This window comes from Oncorhynchus mykiss, chromosome 20 (genome assembly GCF_013265735.2).
Source record: "Oncorhynchus mykiss isolate Arlee chromosome 20, USDA_OmykA_1.1, whole genome shotgun sequence".
Taxonomy (NCBI): domain Eukaryota; kingdom Metazoa; phylum Chordata; class Actinopteri; order Salmoniformes; family Salmonidae; genus Oncorhynchus; species Oncorhynchus mykiss.
The window spans coordinates 11,243,921-11,263,200 of NC_048584.1; the positions used below are offsets into that span (position 1 = coordinate 11,243,921).

The 19,280-nt window shown below is 39.7% G+C and overlaps 1 protein-coding gene and 2 long non-coding RNA genes across 3 annotated transcripts; 1 reads left to right on the forward strand and 2 right to left on the reverse strand.

Moving 5' to 3' along the window:
- Window positions 1–1,674: 1,674 nt before the first annotated feature.
- On the reverse strand, window positions 1,675–2,233 carry LOC118942034. Its single transcript, XR_005037925.1, has 2 exons — window positions 1,955–2,233; window positions 1,675–1,808 (listed from the first exon to the last, which is right to left on the reverse strand). It is a non-coding gene; the product is annotated as an uncharacterized LOC118942034 (long non-coding RNA).
- Window positions 2,234–2,279: 46 nt separating this feature from the next.
- LOC118941993 (glutamate dehydrogenase, mitochondrial-like) lies at window positions 2,280–3,596 on the forward strand. The gene is made up of 4 exons (XM_036955536.1): window positions 2,280–2,283; window positions 2,433–2,500; window positions 2,690–2,752; window positions 3,024–3,596. The coding sequence occupies exons 1-4, from the start codon at window positions 2,280–2,282 to the stop codon at window positions 3,231–3,233; spliced, it is 345 nt and encodes a 114-aa protein (XP_036811431.1). The 3' UTR covers window positions 3,234–3,596.
- A 13,632-nt stretch (window positions 3,597–17,228) lies between these two features.
- Window positions 17,229–19,221, reverse strand: LOC110498954. Its single transcript, XR_005037927.1, has 3 exons — window positions 19,055–19,221; window positions 17,509–17,601; window positions 17,229–17,362 (listed from the first exon to the last, which is right to left on the reverse strand). It is a non-coding gene; the product is annotated as an uncharacterized LOC110498954 (long non-coding RNA).
- Window positions 19,222–19,280: the final 59 nt, after the last annotated feature.

A 19,280-nucleotide genomic window follows, 5' to 3' on the forward strand; every position in this document is an offset into this window, starting at 1 on the left:
AGAACATTTAGGCTGGCCAAATCCACCCCTAACATGGACGACTGAGAGCTGCATCATGGGTCTCCTGGTCGTGGCCGGCTTTGACAGCCCGGGATCGAACCCGGGTCTGTAGTGACACCTATAGCACTGCAATGCAGTGTCTTACACCACTGCGCCACTCAGGAGGCCCCTTTGTAGTCAAAAGGTTTCTGACTCATATCGATGCCACATAAGCTGTTTTCAAAGAGTTACTTGCTTTACAGGGACAGTCACTCTTTAATAAAATGGTTTCCCGGCTTGTAAGTAAACGTTTCACTCTAAAGTCTGTTTTTTCGGCACGTGACAACCACCATTTGATCTGATCCAGAGTGCCAGTGCCCCTTCGACACTCACTGTTTGGAAAAACAGGTGACGCGCTTTTGAGAAGTAGTGTGACCTACACAGATAATTCTGTTTACTGTTGTGTTTTTGGGCACATTACTGTAGTATTCACTAAAGTGTTTTTGTTGCATTATCTTTGACATAGAAGTGGGAAGCCTTCACCTTGAGGAAACATACTGCAGAAATACTAAAAGAGCAAATGTTCCATAACCTGTAGGTCTGAGTTCTGAACAGAGTTCAGCGCTTCTGCTCTGTTCTTTAACCACAGGGAACACAATACACGGTCAGTACTTGGCATGTAGGTTTCTCACTTACAGGTGGCAAAAATTGGGATATGGGGGCAGGGTACTGTATATGTAGTACGTCCTGACACTTGTTAAATCACACTTTATTAGAATTGCATTTCAAAAATCTTGATACATTTTAGAACACACGTTTTGAAACAAAATGAAACACATATTGCTGGGGAAATTCACAGGGACCACCACCTTTTTGCTTTAAGCACCTTTATCATTGGGAAAGTGATCAACTATAACCAAAGCAAGATAATGATGATGGTGAGCACTTATGAATGCATTTTTCACACAAGCTCAATAAAAAGCACACATTAGAAGGTAAAAGATACAACATTCAAATAATACGGTGAGAGGAACAGCAGGCTTTAGCATTACTGTTCATCAAATTATACATCCCGTAAAATAATGTTTCTCTTCTGATCTGCCCTGGAACGTTCAGTGCTTCCCTTTTCCTCCTTCCACCTCTTCCTTTATTTCCACCTTCATGTCTTCCTGTTTTATGTCTTCCTCTTTTATGTCTTCCTCTTTTATGTCTTCCTGTTTTACGTCTTCCTGTTTTACGTCTTCCTGTTTTATGTCTTCCTCTTTTATGTCTTCCTCTTTTATGTCTTCCTCTTTTATGTCCTCGCTCTCTCTTTTCCTCTGCTCTCCTCTTTCCTCAATGCCTAGCTCTGCCGTTTTCTTCAAGACATGCTCACTCGCCTCGACACGCTTGCTCTCGACACTCTTTCTCACTCTCTCGCTCAAGGCTGGGAAATCATTTGGGAATATCTTTAACGTCTCACTATTACCCTGCACCATGATTATCCCAGTATCATACACATTTATAGTGCCTGCCTTCGTTTTCAGTTGTTTGCCATCTTGAATTTTTCTCCACTGTTTTCCCTCAGAATAGTGTTTCAGTATTTCCTCTTCCCATGTAGAACCGTTTGTTGTGTAGAAAATGAGGTCGCATGGAGCATTTTTTCTTTCATCACGATATAAAGTCTCTGGCTTTCCCTGCAAAATGTTTTTTTTATATATTTTCTTTTCCTTTTCATCTGTCATCCCCTCAGGGTAGGGGATGAGGGGGGGCAAATTGTTCAGTTGTTTTACCTCTGCCATTTCTAGATGTGGCGACTAGATTTCCTTTGACTGTTTGTTTACTACCACCTGTAATAAAGATGAATGTTAATGTATTTATTATCTAGGTCACTCATTAACAACATATTCTCTTTCACAAAATAGCCAGGTTAAATATTAGGAGCAGGGCCGTGTATTTCCTTGACTAATATTGGAAGTCTTTCATCTGTACTCACTCTGGAGCTGTGTGTCCGCTTTCTGATCTCGTCTCTCTGTCTGTAGAAGATCTGTGTTCGTTCAGTTCTGAAGACTTTTCCTCTTCCTTTAACAACCTCTGTGTAGCAGGAGATACAGTACTGTGTCCTCTCTAGGAAATGGTCTCCGTGTTTTCAGAGTTGTAAGGACAACTGAAAAGATGACTGTGAAAGAAGTGTAACTGGTGATATGTCCGCTGGCCACTCTCGTATATAACGTAGGTTACATTAAGGTGACGTGCCAGATAGACAGATACGCCTTTCTGACGTTCAGGTTTTGAATAAAAGATAACAATACTAATCTGAAATGCGTGAGTGAACCCAGATGAAACTTCAGGGATGAATGTTGATCGACTGGATATACTTGAAAATACAATGGTTGCCAATGATCATGTTACATTGCTACATTGCCATCTAACTATTTATCTCTCAATCCCTCGCTGTCTCTGTGTCCATTCAGGAGAGTTTGGAAAGCAGGGAGGACCGATCCCTGTTGTTCCCACTGCTGACTTCCAGACCAGAGTCGCTGTGAGCACACACACACACACACACACACACACACACACACACACACACACACACACACACACACACACACACACACACACACACACACACACACACACACACACACACACACACAAACTATGTGGTATGGAAGTGATGTAGTGTGTTGGCAGTTTGGTAACACATCTTTCCTTCCTCTCTCCACTCCAGGGTGCTTCTGAGAAGGATATTGTTCACTCTGGGCTGGCCTACACCATGGAGAGATCTGCCAGGGTAAGAGTGTGAGTGTGCGTACACGTGTGGGTCTGTGTGTGTGTGTGTCTGCGTGTGTTGGTGAGGTTAGTGCCGATGAGTCAGATCCTAGAATTTAATCATATGTTCTCTATGAGACAGACTGTGATAATGACAATGCCCCCGCCCTGGCCCGGGGCACCTCTCAATCACACCACCATGTGTCTGTGTATGTTTGTGTCAGTGTGTGTGACTGGTTTTGCCAGTGTAACTGGTATCTAACTAGTGTTTGTGTGTTTTTGTCCCCCTGCAGCAAATCATGCGTACGGCCAGTAAGTACAACCTGGGTCTGGACCTGCGGACGGCTGCGTACGTCAACGCCATCGAGAAGGTGTTCAAGGTCTACAACGAGGCCGGCATTGAGATAGTGAATAGTTCTTTTTTAGCCTCTTTACGACATTATTCCATTCAAATGAGTTTCTTCAAGGAGCAGGCAGATTATATATTGTTTTCTTGGTTTTAGAACTACATTATTTTGCAGCATTAGGGCCATTTATTTAAATTTGCCCTGCTAACTTTACTACTGGAGTGCAGTTTTTTTTCCACCAGAACAGCTAGATATGTAGTGAGGTGCATACTGGAGGCAGAGAAGTCAGGCGCAGGAGAGCGAAAACTGATTTACAACAGTGTCGTTTAATATCCATAAACCACCGTCAACAGAACAATACAAATAAATGGTAAATACAATACAAAACAATACAATACAATACAAAACCCGGTAAATACCAGCATACCGTTGCATAAGCACTACAAGAAACAATTACGGACAAGGACATGGGGGGGAACAGAGGGTTAAATACACAACATGGAATTGATGGAATTGGAACCAGGTGTGATGGAAGACAAGACAAACCCAATAGAAAATGAAAAGTGGATCTGCGATGGCTAGAAGGTCGGTGACTTCGACTGCCGAACGCCGTCCGAACAGAGAGGGACCAACTTCATGCGTTCACCTTTCTATTTCACTTCAGATATCATGATATGTGAAGTAAAATTAAATCAAATGGGAAACGTAGCAATCAGGCTGGTTCCACCAGGCTCGATTATGAAGGTAAATTGGGACAAAACTCGAAACTGTTTTGACCTTTTACCAGGTCAAATGTCACCAACCTGATTCAAGTGTCCTCCCTGTCCATTTATAGGAATGCTCACAGAAAGGGCATGTCTGCGTGATGCTGAGGGTCCTCTTGCTGGTCTTCTCTATGTTGCATGTTTGGCTGAAAACTGGACATCTCGAACAACTGCAGCAGGCAATACTCATAAACAATGTACTTCCTCATCTTATGAGCTGGGGTTGACTGTGACAGGGTGATATACTAGACAGCCAAGTGATGAACTGCATTTTGTTATAAAGAAAGGACAAAGCTTTTTGATAATGCACTTCACAACCAAAATGACTACTGCTTGTATCTGTTAGGCTGTGTAATTAACCTACTAGTTTATCAAACCGGGCATAACATTGCAACATTACCGTTGTTGATGAAGCCATCTGTGTAATCAGGGCAGTAACTAGGGCAGTGGTTCTTAACCTTGTTGGAGGTACTGAACCCCACCAGTTTCATATGAGCATTCACCGAACCCTTAATTGGAAAAATAAAATAAGATTTTTTTCCAATTCAAAACATAACGTATATATTTTACTGGTGCACAAAATTAACCGTGCATCAACATCACTGTTTCAAAGAACAAAATCATCAAAACATGATTTTCACACAAAAACAAAAACATAATAATGAATATTTACTGCAAATTCTGCTGTTGCCTTTCAGAGACCAGTTCAGAAATGCGCGGCTTCACCTTGGCAAATGGCACTCATGTCATTTTCGCAACTAAGTCTGTTCCTTTTCTTCATTTTTATGTCCAGCATCGTTGAAAAGGATTGCTCGCAAAGATATGTTGTAACAAACGGTATGAAAATCTCCAGAGCTTTCTTAGCAATAACAGGGTACGTTACCATTTGTTGACACCAAAACGTTGAAAGCGTTGTTGTTCTGAAGAGTTGCTGTTGAACCTGGCTCTGCTGAATTTCAATGATTTCATCGAGGTATTCATCATTGACATCTGTTGTCTCAACACTAAACGTGAACGGCTGTCTCACCCATGCTGGATATGACTCTCTTGTAGGGAAGTATCCGGCGAGAGACTTTGCAAGCTCATCGAAGTGCGTGGCAATTGCTTGCTTCAGTTCCGCGGGTACAGAAATGTCTCCGATTCCAGGTACATCTTCGATCTTACTTACACAGTCGTCCAGCAGGGGAAAGTTTGCGAAGTTATCGTTCTCTGTTCGTCGTTTCCATAACGGTAGCTTTTTTTGAAAAGCCTTCAGGTTTTCCTCCGCTTCGATGATGTTGACTCCACCGCCCTGCATCTTTTGATTGAGATGATTGAGAGCTGCGAAGATATCAGCCATGTACGCTAAAATGAGAATGAACTCAGAATTTTTGAAGCAATCTGCATGACAATGTTGGTGCTCTTGCAAACACAGGGCTAATTCCACACGCACGGCAAAAACATGATTCAGCACCTGTCCCCGGGATAACCACCGAACGTTAGAATGGTACAGAAGTACCTCGAATTCAGAGCCCATTTTTTTACACAACTCACTGAAGATGCGGTGCTTCAGAGCACTAGTTCGCACATAGTTCACGCATTCCAGTACAATTTTTAATACTTCTGCCAGTTTTGGAGGCAAGGTTTTTGTTGCCAACGCATGCCTGTGCAGAATACAATGCGTAACAATGATGTGTGGTGCATCTGCTTTCCCGAGCGCACCAAAACCAGACTTTCTTCCCAGCATGACTGGAGCTCCGTCCAAACAAACTGCAGAAACCATTGTTAGGGAAGATTCAGAATTTGTTGGTAACATATGTAAGATGTTTTATATTCATCAAATGTGTGTAAGTTAATTCTCATCAGAATGGTATTTTTGTGTTATTCTGTGGTGAGGGTTGCAGTATCTGTTCTATGTCAAGACTAAGTTGCATGGCCGCTGAGAGGGGAGAGGTCAAAGTGTCATCATGTGTAAACATATCTTTCACTCTCTACCTTTCCCATAGTGGGGAAAGGAAGGTTGCAGTGTCTGGAATCATTCTATGCTCCCTCTTATGTTGTTTCTATCTTAACCTATAGCCTCACCCTCCTCTCCGTGAGTTTGTCCAGGAGTTTGTATTTAGAGTGGGTTGTATCTAAATGACAATTTGATATATGCCTGTTGTAATGGAGGATTGGTTTATGGTTCTGGGTTTGGGAAAGGAGACAAAGCTGAACGATGAGTTATGTCTATGCTGTCTGACTATGTGTGTCTTTGCTATTAAAGGAACTCAGTTGCATTGTAAGGGGGCTCTCAGAGAATTCATGGTTAGACACTGAATCGATCTGAGAGTCACAGGGTTGTGATAGAGCTCATATAATTAAAGATGGACTTTTATAACTAACTCTGACTTGTGTGTGTGGTTTGCTCCCATGATTTGGTAAATAGAGGAAATTTCCACGACATTTGGCGACGAGGATGGGATGTGAATCTTCACTCGGTGACCGTTCCTATGATCTAGGTAAATAAGTCGTGCACGAGGGATCCCCTAAACTTGGGATCTCAGGGAGAACCACACTTCGGGAAACGAAGCAGATGGACCAACCTTTGATCCAAGAGGAAGCGAGCCGAGTGGATACCACATCTCGAACTGAGTTTTTTTTTAAAGAAAATGGTGAGCGAACCACACACAGATTTGAAGTCGAGTTTTTTAATTATGCCTGTTATACTCTGAGCGTGAATTCCTTTGTAAGGAAGGCACCTTGGCGGCGTAAGCAGGGCCGAGTCAGAGGAGAGTAATCTGGGGGTTTTGTGGACTCAAAAGATACTCTGCGCTGTCCGGTTGCCAGTGACCAAGAGCCCTCCTGACACTGAATTGATCACAGTGGGGATTTGGTGAGGTCTGTCGGGGTGAAGGGGCCAGGGGGTCTGTGTGTTCTAGGTGAAACACGGCACTTGGTGAAGCCCTATTGGAAGAAGGACCTCATTCTGTGCGTCTGTGTGATTTGTCTAAGTGACCCTCAGATGTGGTGAATTCCAATTATTTTAAATGTGCTAGCCAGGTATGCCCTAGGTTTACTCTGTGTGAGTCGGACCGTTCTGTGTGAGCGGGGCAGGTTTACTCTGTGTGAGTCGGACCGTTCTGTGTGAGCGGGGCAGGTTTACTCTGTGTGAGTTGGACCGTTCTGTGTGAGCGGGGTAGGGTTACTCTGTGTGAGTCGGACCGTTCTGTGTGAGCGGGGTAGGGTTTACTCTGTGTGGGCAAACCTTTTGATGTTCTGTGTGGACGTCAGAAAAGTTCTATGTGAAAAATCTGACCAATCCTGTGTGGATGATCCTGAAAGTTCTGTGTGAGTAACTAAGATTTCTTAAGTTTCATATGGATTCTGTGAATTATTTGAAATTATGATAAATGGTATGTGTGTATAAAGTAATGCTGAAAATGATTAGATACAATTTAAACCACCCATTCGTAGACGTACGTAGGTTTTGAGTTGATATCTTAAATGGATAATTTGATAAAGATCAAGTTTTTAAGCACTATTAAAGTAATCTACAAAATCTGGGAAATTGAGCTCTAGAAACTGATTAGAGTGTGTCCACTTTTGGTTATTTTACCCTAACGATGTAACTATAGAACGCATATTGGAGTATCTCCGTCTGGGGGAAACATTTGAAATTTAACTGCCTTTAAGGTCTGAACATGTTATCATTTTTCTTCCCAGTATGAGAGAAGTTGCGGGATTTATTGAATAAACTGTTTTCCATAAAGTTAAAGAGAATTCGAGGGATGCTCGATGTAATTTATAATGTTGTACAAAGCCTAAGGTTTTCCATCAAGCTAATTATCATTGCGTGATTAAAGTGATGTAGTAAAGTAATTGAAATACGTTGCATAAGTAAACATAATCTACTTTTACTGTTTCCTAGTCATTAGTGTCGATTTTATTCTTTGATTGCTAATATATTCATTTGGAATTTGAGAATCATAGCTGGAGCAATGTTTGTACTATTAAAATTGGGCTATTATACTTCTGGGAATTACCGATAGTGACGTGTTTTGATTTTACTTTGTAGATGGGGTTTATATCCGGAGAATTTAGGTTATTGGCAATTGCATTAGTGGTTCAGTGGTAGAATTCTCGCCTGCAACGCGGGAGGCCCGAGTTCCATTCCCAGTCACGGCGCTGGCTGAATTCAGAGTTTTTGATTGTAAATAATCTATTTGTATGTTTTGCCTGGAAAGTTATGGTCGCTAGTGTTTGTATAAGAGATAAATTGAACGTTTTCAATAGATTGTTTAGGTTAAATTGATAGGCTAATTCAATTTAAAACAATAACGAAGCGAATTCTGATGCAAGACGATGTCTGTTCACTAAATTATCTGCTGGAATAATGTATTGAGAATTGGGTCGTATTTAAATTACTGTATCAATAGAGAAGACAGTTACCTAAGTTAAAGACACTCTGAATGATAGCGGGGAGAGAATGGCGATAGGAAAGTGGTTACCGAAATGTTTTTCATTCTTATAGATTGACTGACGCATGTTATAATTTTGGCGCTGTGTGTGTTATTTTTAAAGAAATATGATACATTTCATAAGTGTGGAGAGCAAAGAGAAGAGGAAGTTATAAAGTTGAGGTTTTAATCTTACGATAGAGGTAAGGGAAAAACGTTGAAATGAGAGGGGTTATATTTTTGCCCAACTGGGGGAAAAAGAAGTAGGAAAGTTGAGTTGAAAGTATGTAAGAGAGTGAGTTGTTATGTTGGCTGCTCATTGTCAGGGAAAGTTGCTGGAGGCAGGTAGATTGTTGTAGAATAACGTACATTTGCGTTATTAGTTTGAATATACAATAACCTTACTCTAATTGTTTTGACCGTTGTTCAGGTCCATTTTTTTTCTGTATTTCTAGCAGCTGATTCGCTAGGTGGGCATCATAGATTTGTGGCGTTTATATTTACTGTATTAGGCTATGAGAATTGGGAGACTGGATGTCTGAATCATAAAACATCGTAAGGATAGCTTCTGATGGTTATTGATTTTTTGGTTTGATTGTTTAAGTAACACCAGTTAATTTGAGCAGGAAAGTTCATGTACTCAAAGGTTATGGTATGTTTCCATTATGTGGAACAATGTCAGGTCATTAAAGGTGATTGCTGGATTGAATGGTATGAGAACCTGTTGACAGAAGACTGAATGGGTATGAATGTTGAAAAGCGAGATTGGGCCAAAGACTAAACTAGTATGTTAAGTGGGGGAGTATCATAGATTTTAATTATAGTGTTGTTATAGTAGTTATATAGTGTAGTCAAAACAATTTCATATGTTTTGGTAAATTAGCTAGGTTGAATTTGGTATTTGAGTTCCTTTATTATTTGCTGTTTAAAAGAAAGGTTGGAATCAAGTAAGATGCCTTGGCACTTAAAATCAGATACCACCAGGAGCTTTTTACATCAGTAGTTGTTTTTTGAGGAACATGCAGACTGTGTTTTATTTTATTGAGATGTAAACATGAGTCACTTAGCAATTTTGTCATCTGAATCATTATAGTAGTGAGTTCTTGTGTAGTTTGTTATTTGCATGAATTTATCACTGTATCATCTGCATACATTGGAACTTCAGACCCTGTAAAGACTAAAGGAAGATCATTAATGGATGTGCTGAACAGTATTGACCTTTGTGGATATCAGTGGGGGAAAAAATACGTTTATTTGTATTTTTAGATGATGAGACAGCACCGACTTTTGGAGGATTTTAGATTTGTTTTAAAAAATCAGGATTGGTTTTTACTAAATTTATATCGACAGATTTAAATTATTAGGTTGCTGATTAAACGTTTTTTTTAGGAGTTGATTTAACTTATCATGCATATACATTGATTTGATTAAAACTTATGATTAATGATTTGAGGTACAGTGGAATTATCATTAGGTTTGGTTTATAGTTCACGTTTGAGTTTCTGAATCAATGTCGTGTAAATGAATACTAAGTGTTTTTGTGTTTTCTTCGGGAAAATTGATATTTCACTGTCTCTCTGGAATGTGTCCAGGGAATATACTCTTGGGGAGAGTGAGTGAAATTGGGGCACTCACCACATTGGGATTGTAATGAGTTTTTATTTTCTGACTTTTCATTACACACACAAATTCTTTTGATAAAGGAATGTTCTGGGAACATGGAAATATGAAAATGTTTGGAACTAGTTGATTATTGTTTGCAAATTGTTTCATATAGTGCAAAACACTGCTTTGGAGGGTTTTGTATGACCTATGACCTTCTGATGACTTTCCGTTGTGGCTTGATCACCCGCATTGGAAAGCCATTTGGATAATGAAATTATGGTCATTTGTAATACTGCTTTCAAAATAATTTGTGTAATTGGTAAATATGTTTCTTAATCCATATTTGTAATTTGGACCAGTGTGAAGAGGGCATTGCTTTTAACTAAGGGTATGCTGCTTTAAGTCTATTTTCCTATGACCATAGGGGTTAAATTATTTTTCTTTGTGGAGTGATTTTTTTTAGTTTAGTGATTTTAATTTGATTAGGTTAGCTGAAATTTTGTTTTACATTACTCTCATACGGAGAGATGTGTGTAAAACATGGGGGAGGATTCAGTTTTTTGAGGGTTTGAATTGAAGTTATACAACTTAAGTGATATGTGAATGAGTGTATTGTATTGTTGAGTGTATTGTATTGTTGTGTTTGTTTTGTTCTATTCCCGAGGGGTATAGGTCTAATTTCTTGATCCTTGGCTCTACGATGGAGTTGACAGTGAGATGGGGAGTATAAACCAATTTGAAAGAATAGTTTCAATAGAATGTTTTGATATTCTCCGTGAAATATGTTTAGATATGTGTATTAAGAATAATTGGTAAAAGTAATAATTTATCATGTAGTTAATGAACTGAACTAAACTGTTGTTCTGATCTGTTCTTTCGAGGTTATCATGAAGGGTGACATCAGACGGTATCTTAATGCATGGAAGAGATAATTTGGACCGAATGGTGTGTGTACCTCAAAACCCCCTCTAACTGGCTGAAGAAGAGAGACAAAGGCATTGAAGGAGGCTTTCCAAACCACTTCTACCGAGAGAAAAGAACCAAGCCAGAAATTGGTGTACAGTATCAGATCTAAGCTATCAACTGCTTTTCTTTCATGGTTCTCTCATACTGTGAGGAGTCCACTTGGAGTGATCATGGAGAAAGATCTGTTCTGACATTTTCTTATGATGCTGGTATATTGGTTGACGAATGGACAAGACATGAGTGGTAAAGATGAGACATTGAAATTGGGACATTATCATGGGCCGTCCACTTTGAACTGTAAAGCTATTTGAAGGAAAACGAAGATGCCAGAAGATGCCGTGCCTGAGAGGGGGGGGGGGGGGGGGGGGGTTTAATCAAACTGTGCCATTAAAATTGTTTATACTTTTGTGGTATCAGATTGATTGAAGAGGTCTACACCATGTAAATTGTAGTAATTTAGATTAAGAATGCATTGAGATACTGATCTGTATTAAAATCATGATTAAAAAAGTTAATAGTAGAATTATGGGATAATTATACTGTATGTAAATCTGCTAATATTGATGTGTGTTAAATTGAGGTTTTTACTTTGAGTGATAAGACAAATTTGAATCACTGAGGAGTGCTAAATATTCTAAATATTGGTTTGATAAATAGTTGGGTTGTTACTTATGATTTGTAATATGAATGATTTCAATGACCTATTCTCTATTCCTAAGTATATTTCTGAGCATGAGTACTTAGAGGGATGTCTGTCCTATATGTTGTGAGGAGGCCTGTGTTTAGACACTGGTTCTTATGTAATTGAAAGAGCATAAATATGTTATGTTTTTATTTTCCTCAAATGGATTATTCTGTGTTATTAAAACATGTGCAAGTTTGTCTTGTAGAATAAGGGTTGTAAACTTAGTTTCAGAAGGGAGAAAGTTTACATATAAGCTAAGGTATTTGACATTGAGGGGATTTGAATTTTAAAATATTGAGTATGTTACTATTCTGATTCTTCAAAAGGAACTGAGTCCCTTGAGAGGGGAATGTTAGGGAAGATTCAGAATTTGTTGGTAACATATGTAAGATGTTTTATATTCATCAAATGTGTGTAAGTTAATTCTCATCAGAATGGTATTTTTGTGTTATTCTGTGGTGAGGGTTGCAGTATCTGTTCTATGTCAAGACTAAGTTGCATGGCCGCTGAGAGGGGAGAGGTCAAAGTGTCATCATGTGTAAACATATCTTTCACTCTCTACCTTTCCCATAGTGGGGAAAGGAAGGTTGCAGTGTCTGGAATCATTCTATGCTCCCTCTTATGTTGTTTCTATCTTAACCTATAGCCTCACCCTCCTCTCCGTGAGTTTGTCCAGGAGTTTGTATTTAGAGTGGGTTGTATCTAAATGACAATTTGATATATGCCTGTTGTAATGGAGGATTGGTTTATGGTTCTGGGTTTGGGAAAGGAGACAAAGCTGAACGATGAGTTATGTCTATGCTGTCTGACTATGTGTGTCTTTGCTATTAAAGGAACTCAGTTGCATTGTAAGGGGGCTCTCAGAGAATTCATGGTTAGACACTGAATCGATCTGAGAGTCACAGGGTTGTGATAGAGCTCATATAATTAAAGATGGACTTTTATAACTAACTCTGACTTGTGTGTGTGGTTTGCTCCCATGATTTGGTAAATAGAGGAAATTTCCACGACACCATATCCCACGAAAAATTGTTGTCTTTGAAGAAGTCATCCACAAGTTTCTTCACATCGGCTGCCTTAGTTGTTGTTGTTGTAAGAGGCTTACAAAATAAAAAAAATCTTCCTTTATCACGTCGTCTTTCACATAGCGCACGAATACAGCAAGCTGGCTTAGATTGGAAACGTCTGTGGTCTCGTCGAGTTGAAGGCTGAATTTTGCCGGGCTTGAAATCAGATCTGAAACTACTTGAGCCAAGATGTCTTTGCTCATGTCCTCTATTCTGTCGCTGATGGTGTCATTTGAAAGAGGAATTTGGGATAACTTAACTTCAGCCTCTTGTACCAGCATGATATTCGCCATCTTCAACACAGCTGGTTTTATGAGTGTTTCACCAATGGTGTGCGGTTTGCCCTGCTTTGTGATCAGGTAAGCAACTTCTTACGAGGCTGTGAGGATCGGTTTGTTGATGGATTCAAAGCCGAGAACAGTCAGAGATGCCTTTTCATCGAATCTGGCTCTCTTCATCTTGAATTCAGCGAGCGTTGTGTTCTTGTATTTTCCATCTCCATACAGCTTAAGGAAGTGTTCTCTTAGTTTTGCCGGTGCTAGACTAGAATTGCTCAACTTGGCATTGCAAATCATGCAGTTAGGGCGCTGACTCCCATCACGTTCCGTTATACATGTGAATCCATATTGTACATATTCGTCCGAGCACTTTCTTTTTTTGCTCGACATAGTAAGTATGAAGGGATTCAAATATTAAGAAAGAAATCACACCAAATTCCCTGCAGCACAGATAGGCCAAGCGATGTAGCGTGATCACCTGCAGCCAATGATGGCCAAGCGGGGTGTGTCATCACAAATCATATGAGTCGGATGTGTGTCTTGACCTCCGCCGAACTCCTGAGACTTTCGATCGAACCCAGGTTAAGAACCACTGAACTAGGGTCAAGCTAATTCTAGGTCGTCACTAGTTACCTTAGCCACAAAGTCATAAAGCCTGCCTATTTCTACAATTACTCTTCTTAATTAGGGCTAGGCCCCTATTTTTTCCACTTCCTGTCTGACGTGCCCAAAATAAACTGCCTGTTACTCAGGCCCATGAGCCAGGATATGCATATAATTGGTAGCATTGGATAGAAAACACTTTGAAGTTTGTAGAAATGTTAAAATAATGCATGAGACTATAACACAATTGATATGGTAGGACAAAATCCAGAGAAAAACCAACCAGAATTTCTTGTGGTTTTGAGATCCCATGCTCTTCCATTACAACGTATAGGGACAATGGTAAACCCGGCTCCCAGCTTGCAATTTTTATGGCTTCCACTAGATGTCATCAGTCTTTGTTCAAGGTTTCAGGCTTGTTTCTTCCCAAACCAGGAAGAATTTGGAGTTTTGGAACCGGGAATCACAGTAAGAAATCAGTCTGTGGGCGCGCGACGAAGAGGACGTGCACTTGCTAATTTTACTTTTCTATTGAACATACTTCTTTCTGTATGAAATATTATAGTTTAGTTACATTGTAAGGTACCTGAGGCTTAAATAGAAACTTTGTTTTACTTGTTTTAACAAAGTTTAGCGGTAGCTTTTTGGTTTCTTTTGTCTGCATGTTGAACGAGTTGATTACTCAAATCAATGGCCCCAACTAAACTAACTTTTTAGGGATATAAAGAAGGATTTTATATAACAAAACGACCATGCATGTTGTAGCTGAGACCCTTTTGGATTGCAAACAGAGGAAGATTTTCAAGTAGTAAGTGATTATTTAATTGCTATTTGTGATTTTATGAAGCCTGTGCTGGTTGAAAAAATATGTTGATGTGGGGCGCCATCCTCAAACAATCGCATGGTATGCTTTCACTGTACATCCTATTGTAAATCAGACGATGCAGTTAGATTAACAAGAATTTAAGCTTTTAACAGATATAAGATACTTGTATGTACCAAATGTTTAATATCCATAATTGTTATGATTATTTATTTGAATTGCGCGCCCTCCAATTTCACAGGAATTTGTTGACAGGTGTCCCACTAGCGGGATGCCTATGCCAGATTAAAATGTGATTTTAAACCTAACCCTAATCTTAAAACACACGAAAATGTTGTTGTTATCATACATTTTTAAGCTATAGACGATTCTGACTTTATAGGTGTGGTAACAAATTACACCCTAAGTCTATGCTTTACAGATGTAGACTGACTGTAGCTCCAGATTGGATCAGATTCAGGCTGGTGACACCATTACGGGTTGTTGCTCCTAGTTCAATCTATCAGTCAGACTCAGACATAAGTTAACTACCATTAACTGAATCCATTATTTTGTTTTGCAGTAAACGATAAAGAAAACACTTGTGTGAGCTACGAACTAACTTGCAAATCTGCCTTGTAGGCTAACATTAACTAGCCTGCCTCACTTTATCAAATAATATGGTTACCTACATAACCAGCAATAACGTTATTTAACGGCATTAGCTAAGTTATACCAGAAGTCATTATATTTCAGTATCTCTGGTTATACTGACCACTACCGGTCGTTGCAGACCAAGCTAGCGTTACTGCTGCATAATTGGGAGACGAACTCCAAGCACCTATTCTGCATACTAAATGGGGTCCTTCAGCAGAGCATGTCAATCATAGAACTTTGGCTGTGGACGAATGGTCAATCTGTATCGGGCCCGTGATCCTTTGAATGTTTTATGGGCTATGAAACAATAGAGCGCCTTTCAATGAAGGGAAGCCAAGTGGGCGGAGGGGTGATTTGCAGGTGGAGCTTGTCCAAAGGGGGCATGATTTGTTGACATAATTGTAATCCAAACCCAACTTTAATTTAACTCAGTTTTAGACGGGACTGACTTTATGACAAAAATGTTTCCATTTACATTTTTACCACCAATTGGTAGTCTTGTTTCATTGCTGCAACTCCCGTACGGACTCGGGAGAGTCAAAGGTCAAGCGCCACACCGTACAACTGGCAACCCCAGTCAGTGTGCATGTGCCCGCCACAAAGATTCGCTAGAGGGCAATGGGAGAAGAACATTTAGGCTGGCCAAATCCACCCCTAACATGGACGACTGAGAGCTGCATCATGGGTCTCCTGGTCGTGGCCGGCTTTGACAGCCCGGGATCGAACCCGGGTCTGTAGTGACACCTATAGCACTGCAATGCAGTGTCTTACACCACCGCGCCACTCAGGAGGCCCCTTTGTAGTCAAAAGGTTTCTGACTCATATCGATGCCACATAAGCTGTTTTCAAAGAGTTACTTGCTTTACAGGGACAGTCACTCTTTAATAAAATGGTTTCCCGGCTTGTAAGTAAACGTTTCACTCTAAAGTCTGTTTTTTCGGCACGTGACAACCACCATTTGATCTGATCCAGAGTGCCAGTGCCCCTTCGACACTCACTGTTTGGAAAAACAGGTGACGCGCTTTTGAGAAGTAGTGTGACCTACACAGATAATTCTGTTTACTGTTGTGTTTTTGGGCACATTACTGTAGTATTCACTAAAGTGTTTTTGTTGCATTATCTTTGACATAGAAGTGGGAAGCCTTCACCTTGAGGAAACATACTGCAGAAATACTAAAAGAGCAAATGTTCCATAACCTGTAGGTCTGAGTTCTGAACAGAGTTCAGCGCTTCTGCTCTGTTCTTTAACCACAGGGAACACAATACACGGTCAGTACTTGGCATGTAGGTTTCTCACTTACAGGTGGCAAAAATTGGGATATGGGGGCAGGGTACTGTATATGTAGTACGTCCTGACACTTGTTAAATCACACTTTATTAGAATTGCATTTCAAAAATCTTGATACATTTTAGAACACACGTTTTGAAACAAAATGAAACACATATTGCTGGGGAAATTCACAGGGACCACCACCTTTTTGCTTTAAGCACCTTTATCATTGGGAAAGTGATCAACTATAACCAAAGCAAGATAATGATGATGGTGAGCACTTATGAATGCATTTTTCACACAAGCTCAATAAAAAGCACACATTAGAAGGTAAAAGATACAACATTCAAATAATACGGTGAGAGGAACAGCAGGCTTTAGCATAATTGTTCATCAAATTATACATCCCGTAAAATAATGTTTCTCTTCTGATCTGCCCTGGAATGTTCAGTGCTTCCCTTTTCCTCCTTCCACCTCTTCCTTTATTTCCACCTTTATGTCTTCCTGTTTTATGTCTTCCTCTTTTATGTCTTCCTCTTTTATGTCTTCCTGTTTTACGTCTTCCTGTTTTACGTCTTCCTGTTTTATGTCTTCCTCTTTTATGTCTTCCTCTTTTATGTCTTCCTCTTTTATGTCCTCGCTCTCTCTTTTCCTCTGCTCTCCTCTTTCCTCAATGCCTAGCTCTGCCGTTTTCTTCAAGACATGCTCACTCGCCTCGACACGCTTGCTCTCGACACTCTTTCTCACTCTCTCGCTCAAGGCTGGGAAATCATTTGGGAATATCTTTAACGTCTCACTATTACCCTGCACCATGATTATCCCAGTATCATACACATTTATAGTGCCTGCCTTCGTTTTCAGTTGTTTGAAATATTCCTTAGGTCTTTCATCCCACTGATTTCCTGTAAAATAGTGTTTCAGTATTTCCTCTTCCCATGTAGAACCGTTTGTTGTGTAGAAAATGAGGTCGCATGGAGCATTTTTTCTTTCATCACGATATAAAGTCTCTGGCTTTCCCTGCAAAATGTTTTTTTTATATATTTTCTTTTCCTTTTCATCTGTCATCCCCTCAGGGTAGGGGATGAGGGGGGGCAAATTGTTCAGTTGTTTTACCTCTGCCATTTCTAGATGTGGCGACTAGATTTCCTTTGACTGTTTGTTTACTACCACCTGTAATAAAGATGAATGTTAATGTATTTATTATCTAGGTCACTCATTAACAACATATTCTCTTTCACAAAATAGCCAGGTTAAATATTAGGAGCAGGGCCGTGTATTTCCTTGACTAATATTGGAAGTCTTTCATCTGTACTCACTCTGGAGCTGTGTGTCCGCTTTCTGATCTCGTCTCTCTGTCTGTAGAAGATCTGTGTTCGTTCAGTTCTGAAGACTTTTCCTCTTCCTTTAACCTGTTAGATCTCTAGGGGCGCTATTTCATTTTTGGATAAAAAACGTTCCCGTTTTAAGCGCGATATTTTGTCACGAAAAGATGCTCGACTATGCATATTCTGACAGTTTTGGAAAGAAAACACTCTGAAGTTTCCAGAACTCATTCTACAGGCGAAACCAAGATGATGCATCAACCAGGAATTAGCAGAATTTCTGAAGCTCTGTTTTCCATTGTCTCCTTATATGGCTGTGATTGCGCAAGGAATGAGCCTACACTTTCTGTCGTTCGCCCAAGGTCTTAGCAGCATTGTGACGTATTTGTAGGCATATCATTGGAAGATTGACCATAAGAGACTACATTTTCCAAGTGTCCGCCTGGTGTCCTGCGTGGAATTCGGTGCGCAATTGCCAGCTGCTCGTACTTTTCCATTTGATATAGGGGAGAAACCATGTGTCCAAGAACGATGTATCAATGAAGAGATATGTGAAAAACACCTTGATGATTGATTCTAAACAACGTTTGCCATGTTTTCAGTCGATATTATGGAGTTAATTTGGAAAAAAGTTCTCGTTTTGAGGACTGAATTTTCAGATTTTTTTTGGTAGCCAAATGTGATGTATAAAACGGAGCTATTTCTAATACACAAAGAATCTTTTTGGAAAAACTGAGCATCTGCTATCTAACTGAGAGTATCCTCATTGAAAACATCAGAAGTTCTTCAAAGGTAAATGATTTTATTTGAAGGCTTTTATGTTTTTGTTGAAATGTTGCGTGCTGGATGCTAACGCTAATGCTAACGCTAAATGCTAACGCTAAATGCTAACGCTAAATGCTAACGCTAGCTAGCTACTTTTACACAAATGATTGTTTTCCTATGGTTGAGAAGCATATTTTGAAAATCTGAGATGACAGTGTTGTTTACAAAAGGCTAAGCTTGAGAGATGGCATATTTATTTCATTTCATTTGCGATTTTCATGAATAGTTAACGTTGTGTTATGCTAATGAGCTTGCTGATAGATTTACACAATCCTGGATAAAGGGATTTTTTCATAGCTAAACGTGACGCAGAAAACGGAGCGATTTGTCTTAAACAAATAATCTTTCAGGAAAAACTGAACATTTGCTATCTGAGAGTCTCCTCATTGAAAACATCTGAAGTTCTTCAAAGGTAAATGATTTTATTTGAATGCTTTTCTGTTTTTTTGTGTAAATGTTGCCAGCTGAATGCTAATGCTAAATGCTACGTTAGCCATCAATACTGTTACACAAATGCTTGTTTTGCAATGGTTGAGAAGCATATTTTGAAAATCTGAGATGATAGTGTTGTTAACAAAAGGCTAAGCTTGAGAGCTAGCATATTTATTTCATTTCATTTGCGATTTTCATGAATAGTTAACGTTGCGTTATGGTAATGAGCTTGAGTCTGTATTCACGATCCCGGATCCGGGATGGGGAGACCAGAAAGGTTAACAACCTCTGTGTAGCAGGAGATACAGTACTGTGTCCTCTCTAGGAAATGGTCTCCGTGTTTTCAGAGTTGTAAGGACAACTGAAAAGATGACTGTGAAAGAAGTGTAACTGGTGATATGTCCGCTGGCCACTCTCGTATATAACGTAGGTTACATTAAGGTGACGTGCCAGATAGACAGATACGCCTTTCTGACGTTCAGGTTTTGAAGAAAAGATAACAATACTAA

Excerpts from the sequence above, each read along its gene's own strand:
- LOC118941993 (XM_036955536.1), top strand. Across the intron at positions 2,501-2,689 it reads ACTTCCAGACCAGAGTCGCT|GGTGCTTCTGAGAAGGATAT; the intron begins GTGAGCACACAC and ends TCTCCACTCCAG. Across the intron at positions 2,753-3,023 it reads CCATGGAGAGATCTGCCAGG|CAAATCATGCGTACGGCCAG; the intron begins GTAAGAGTGTGA and ends GTCCCCCTGCAG.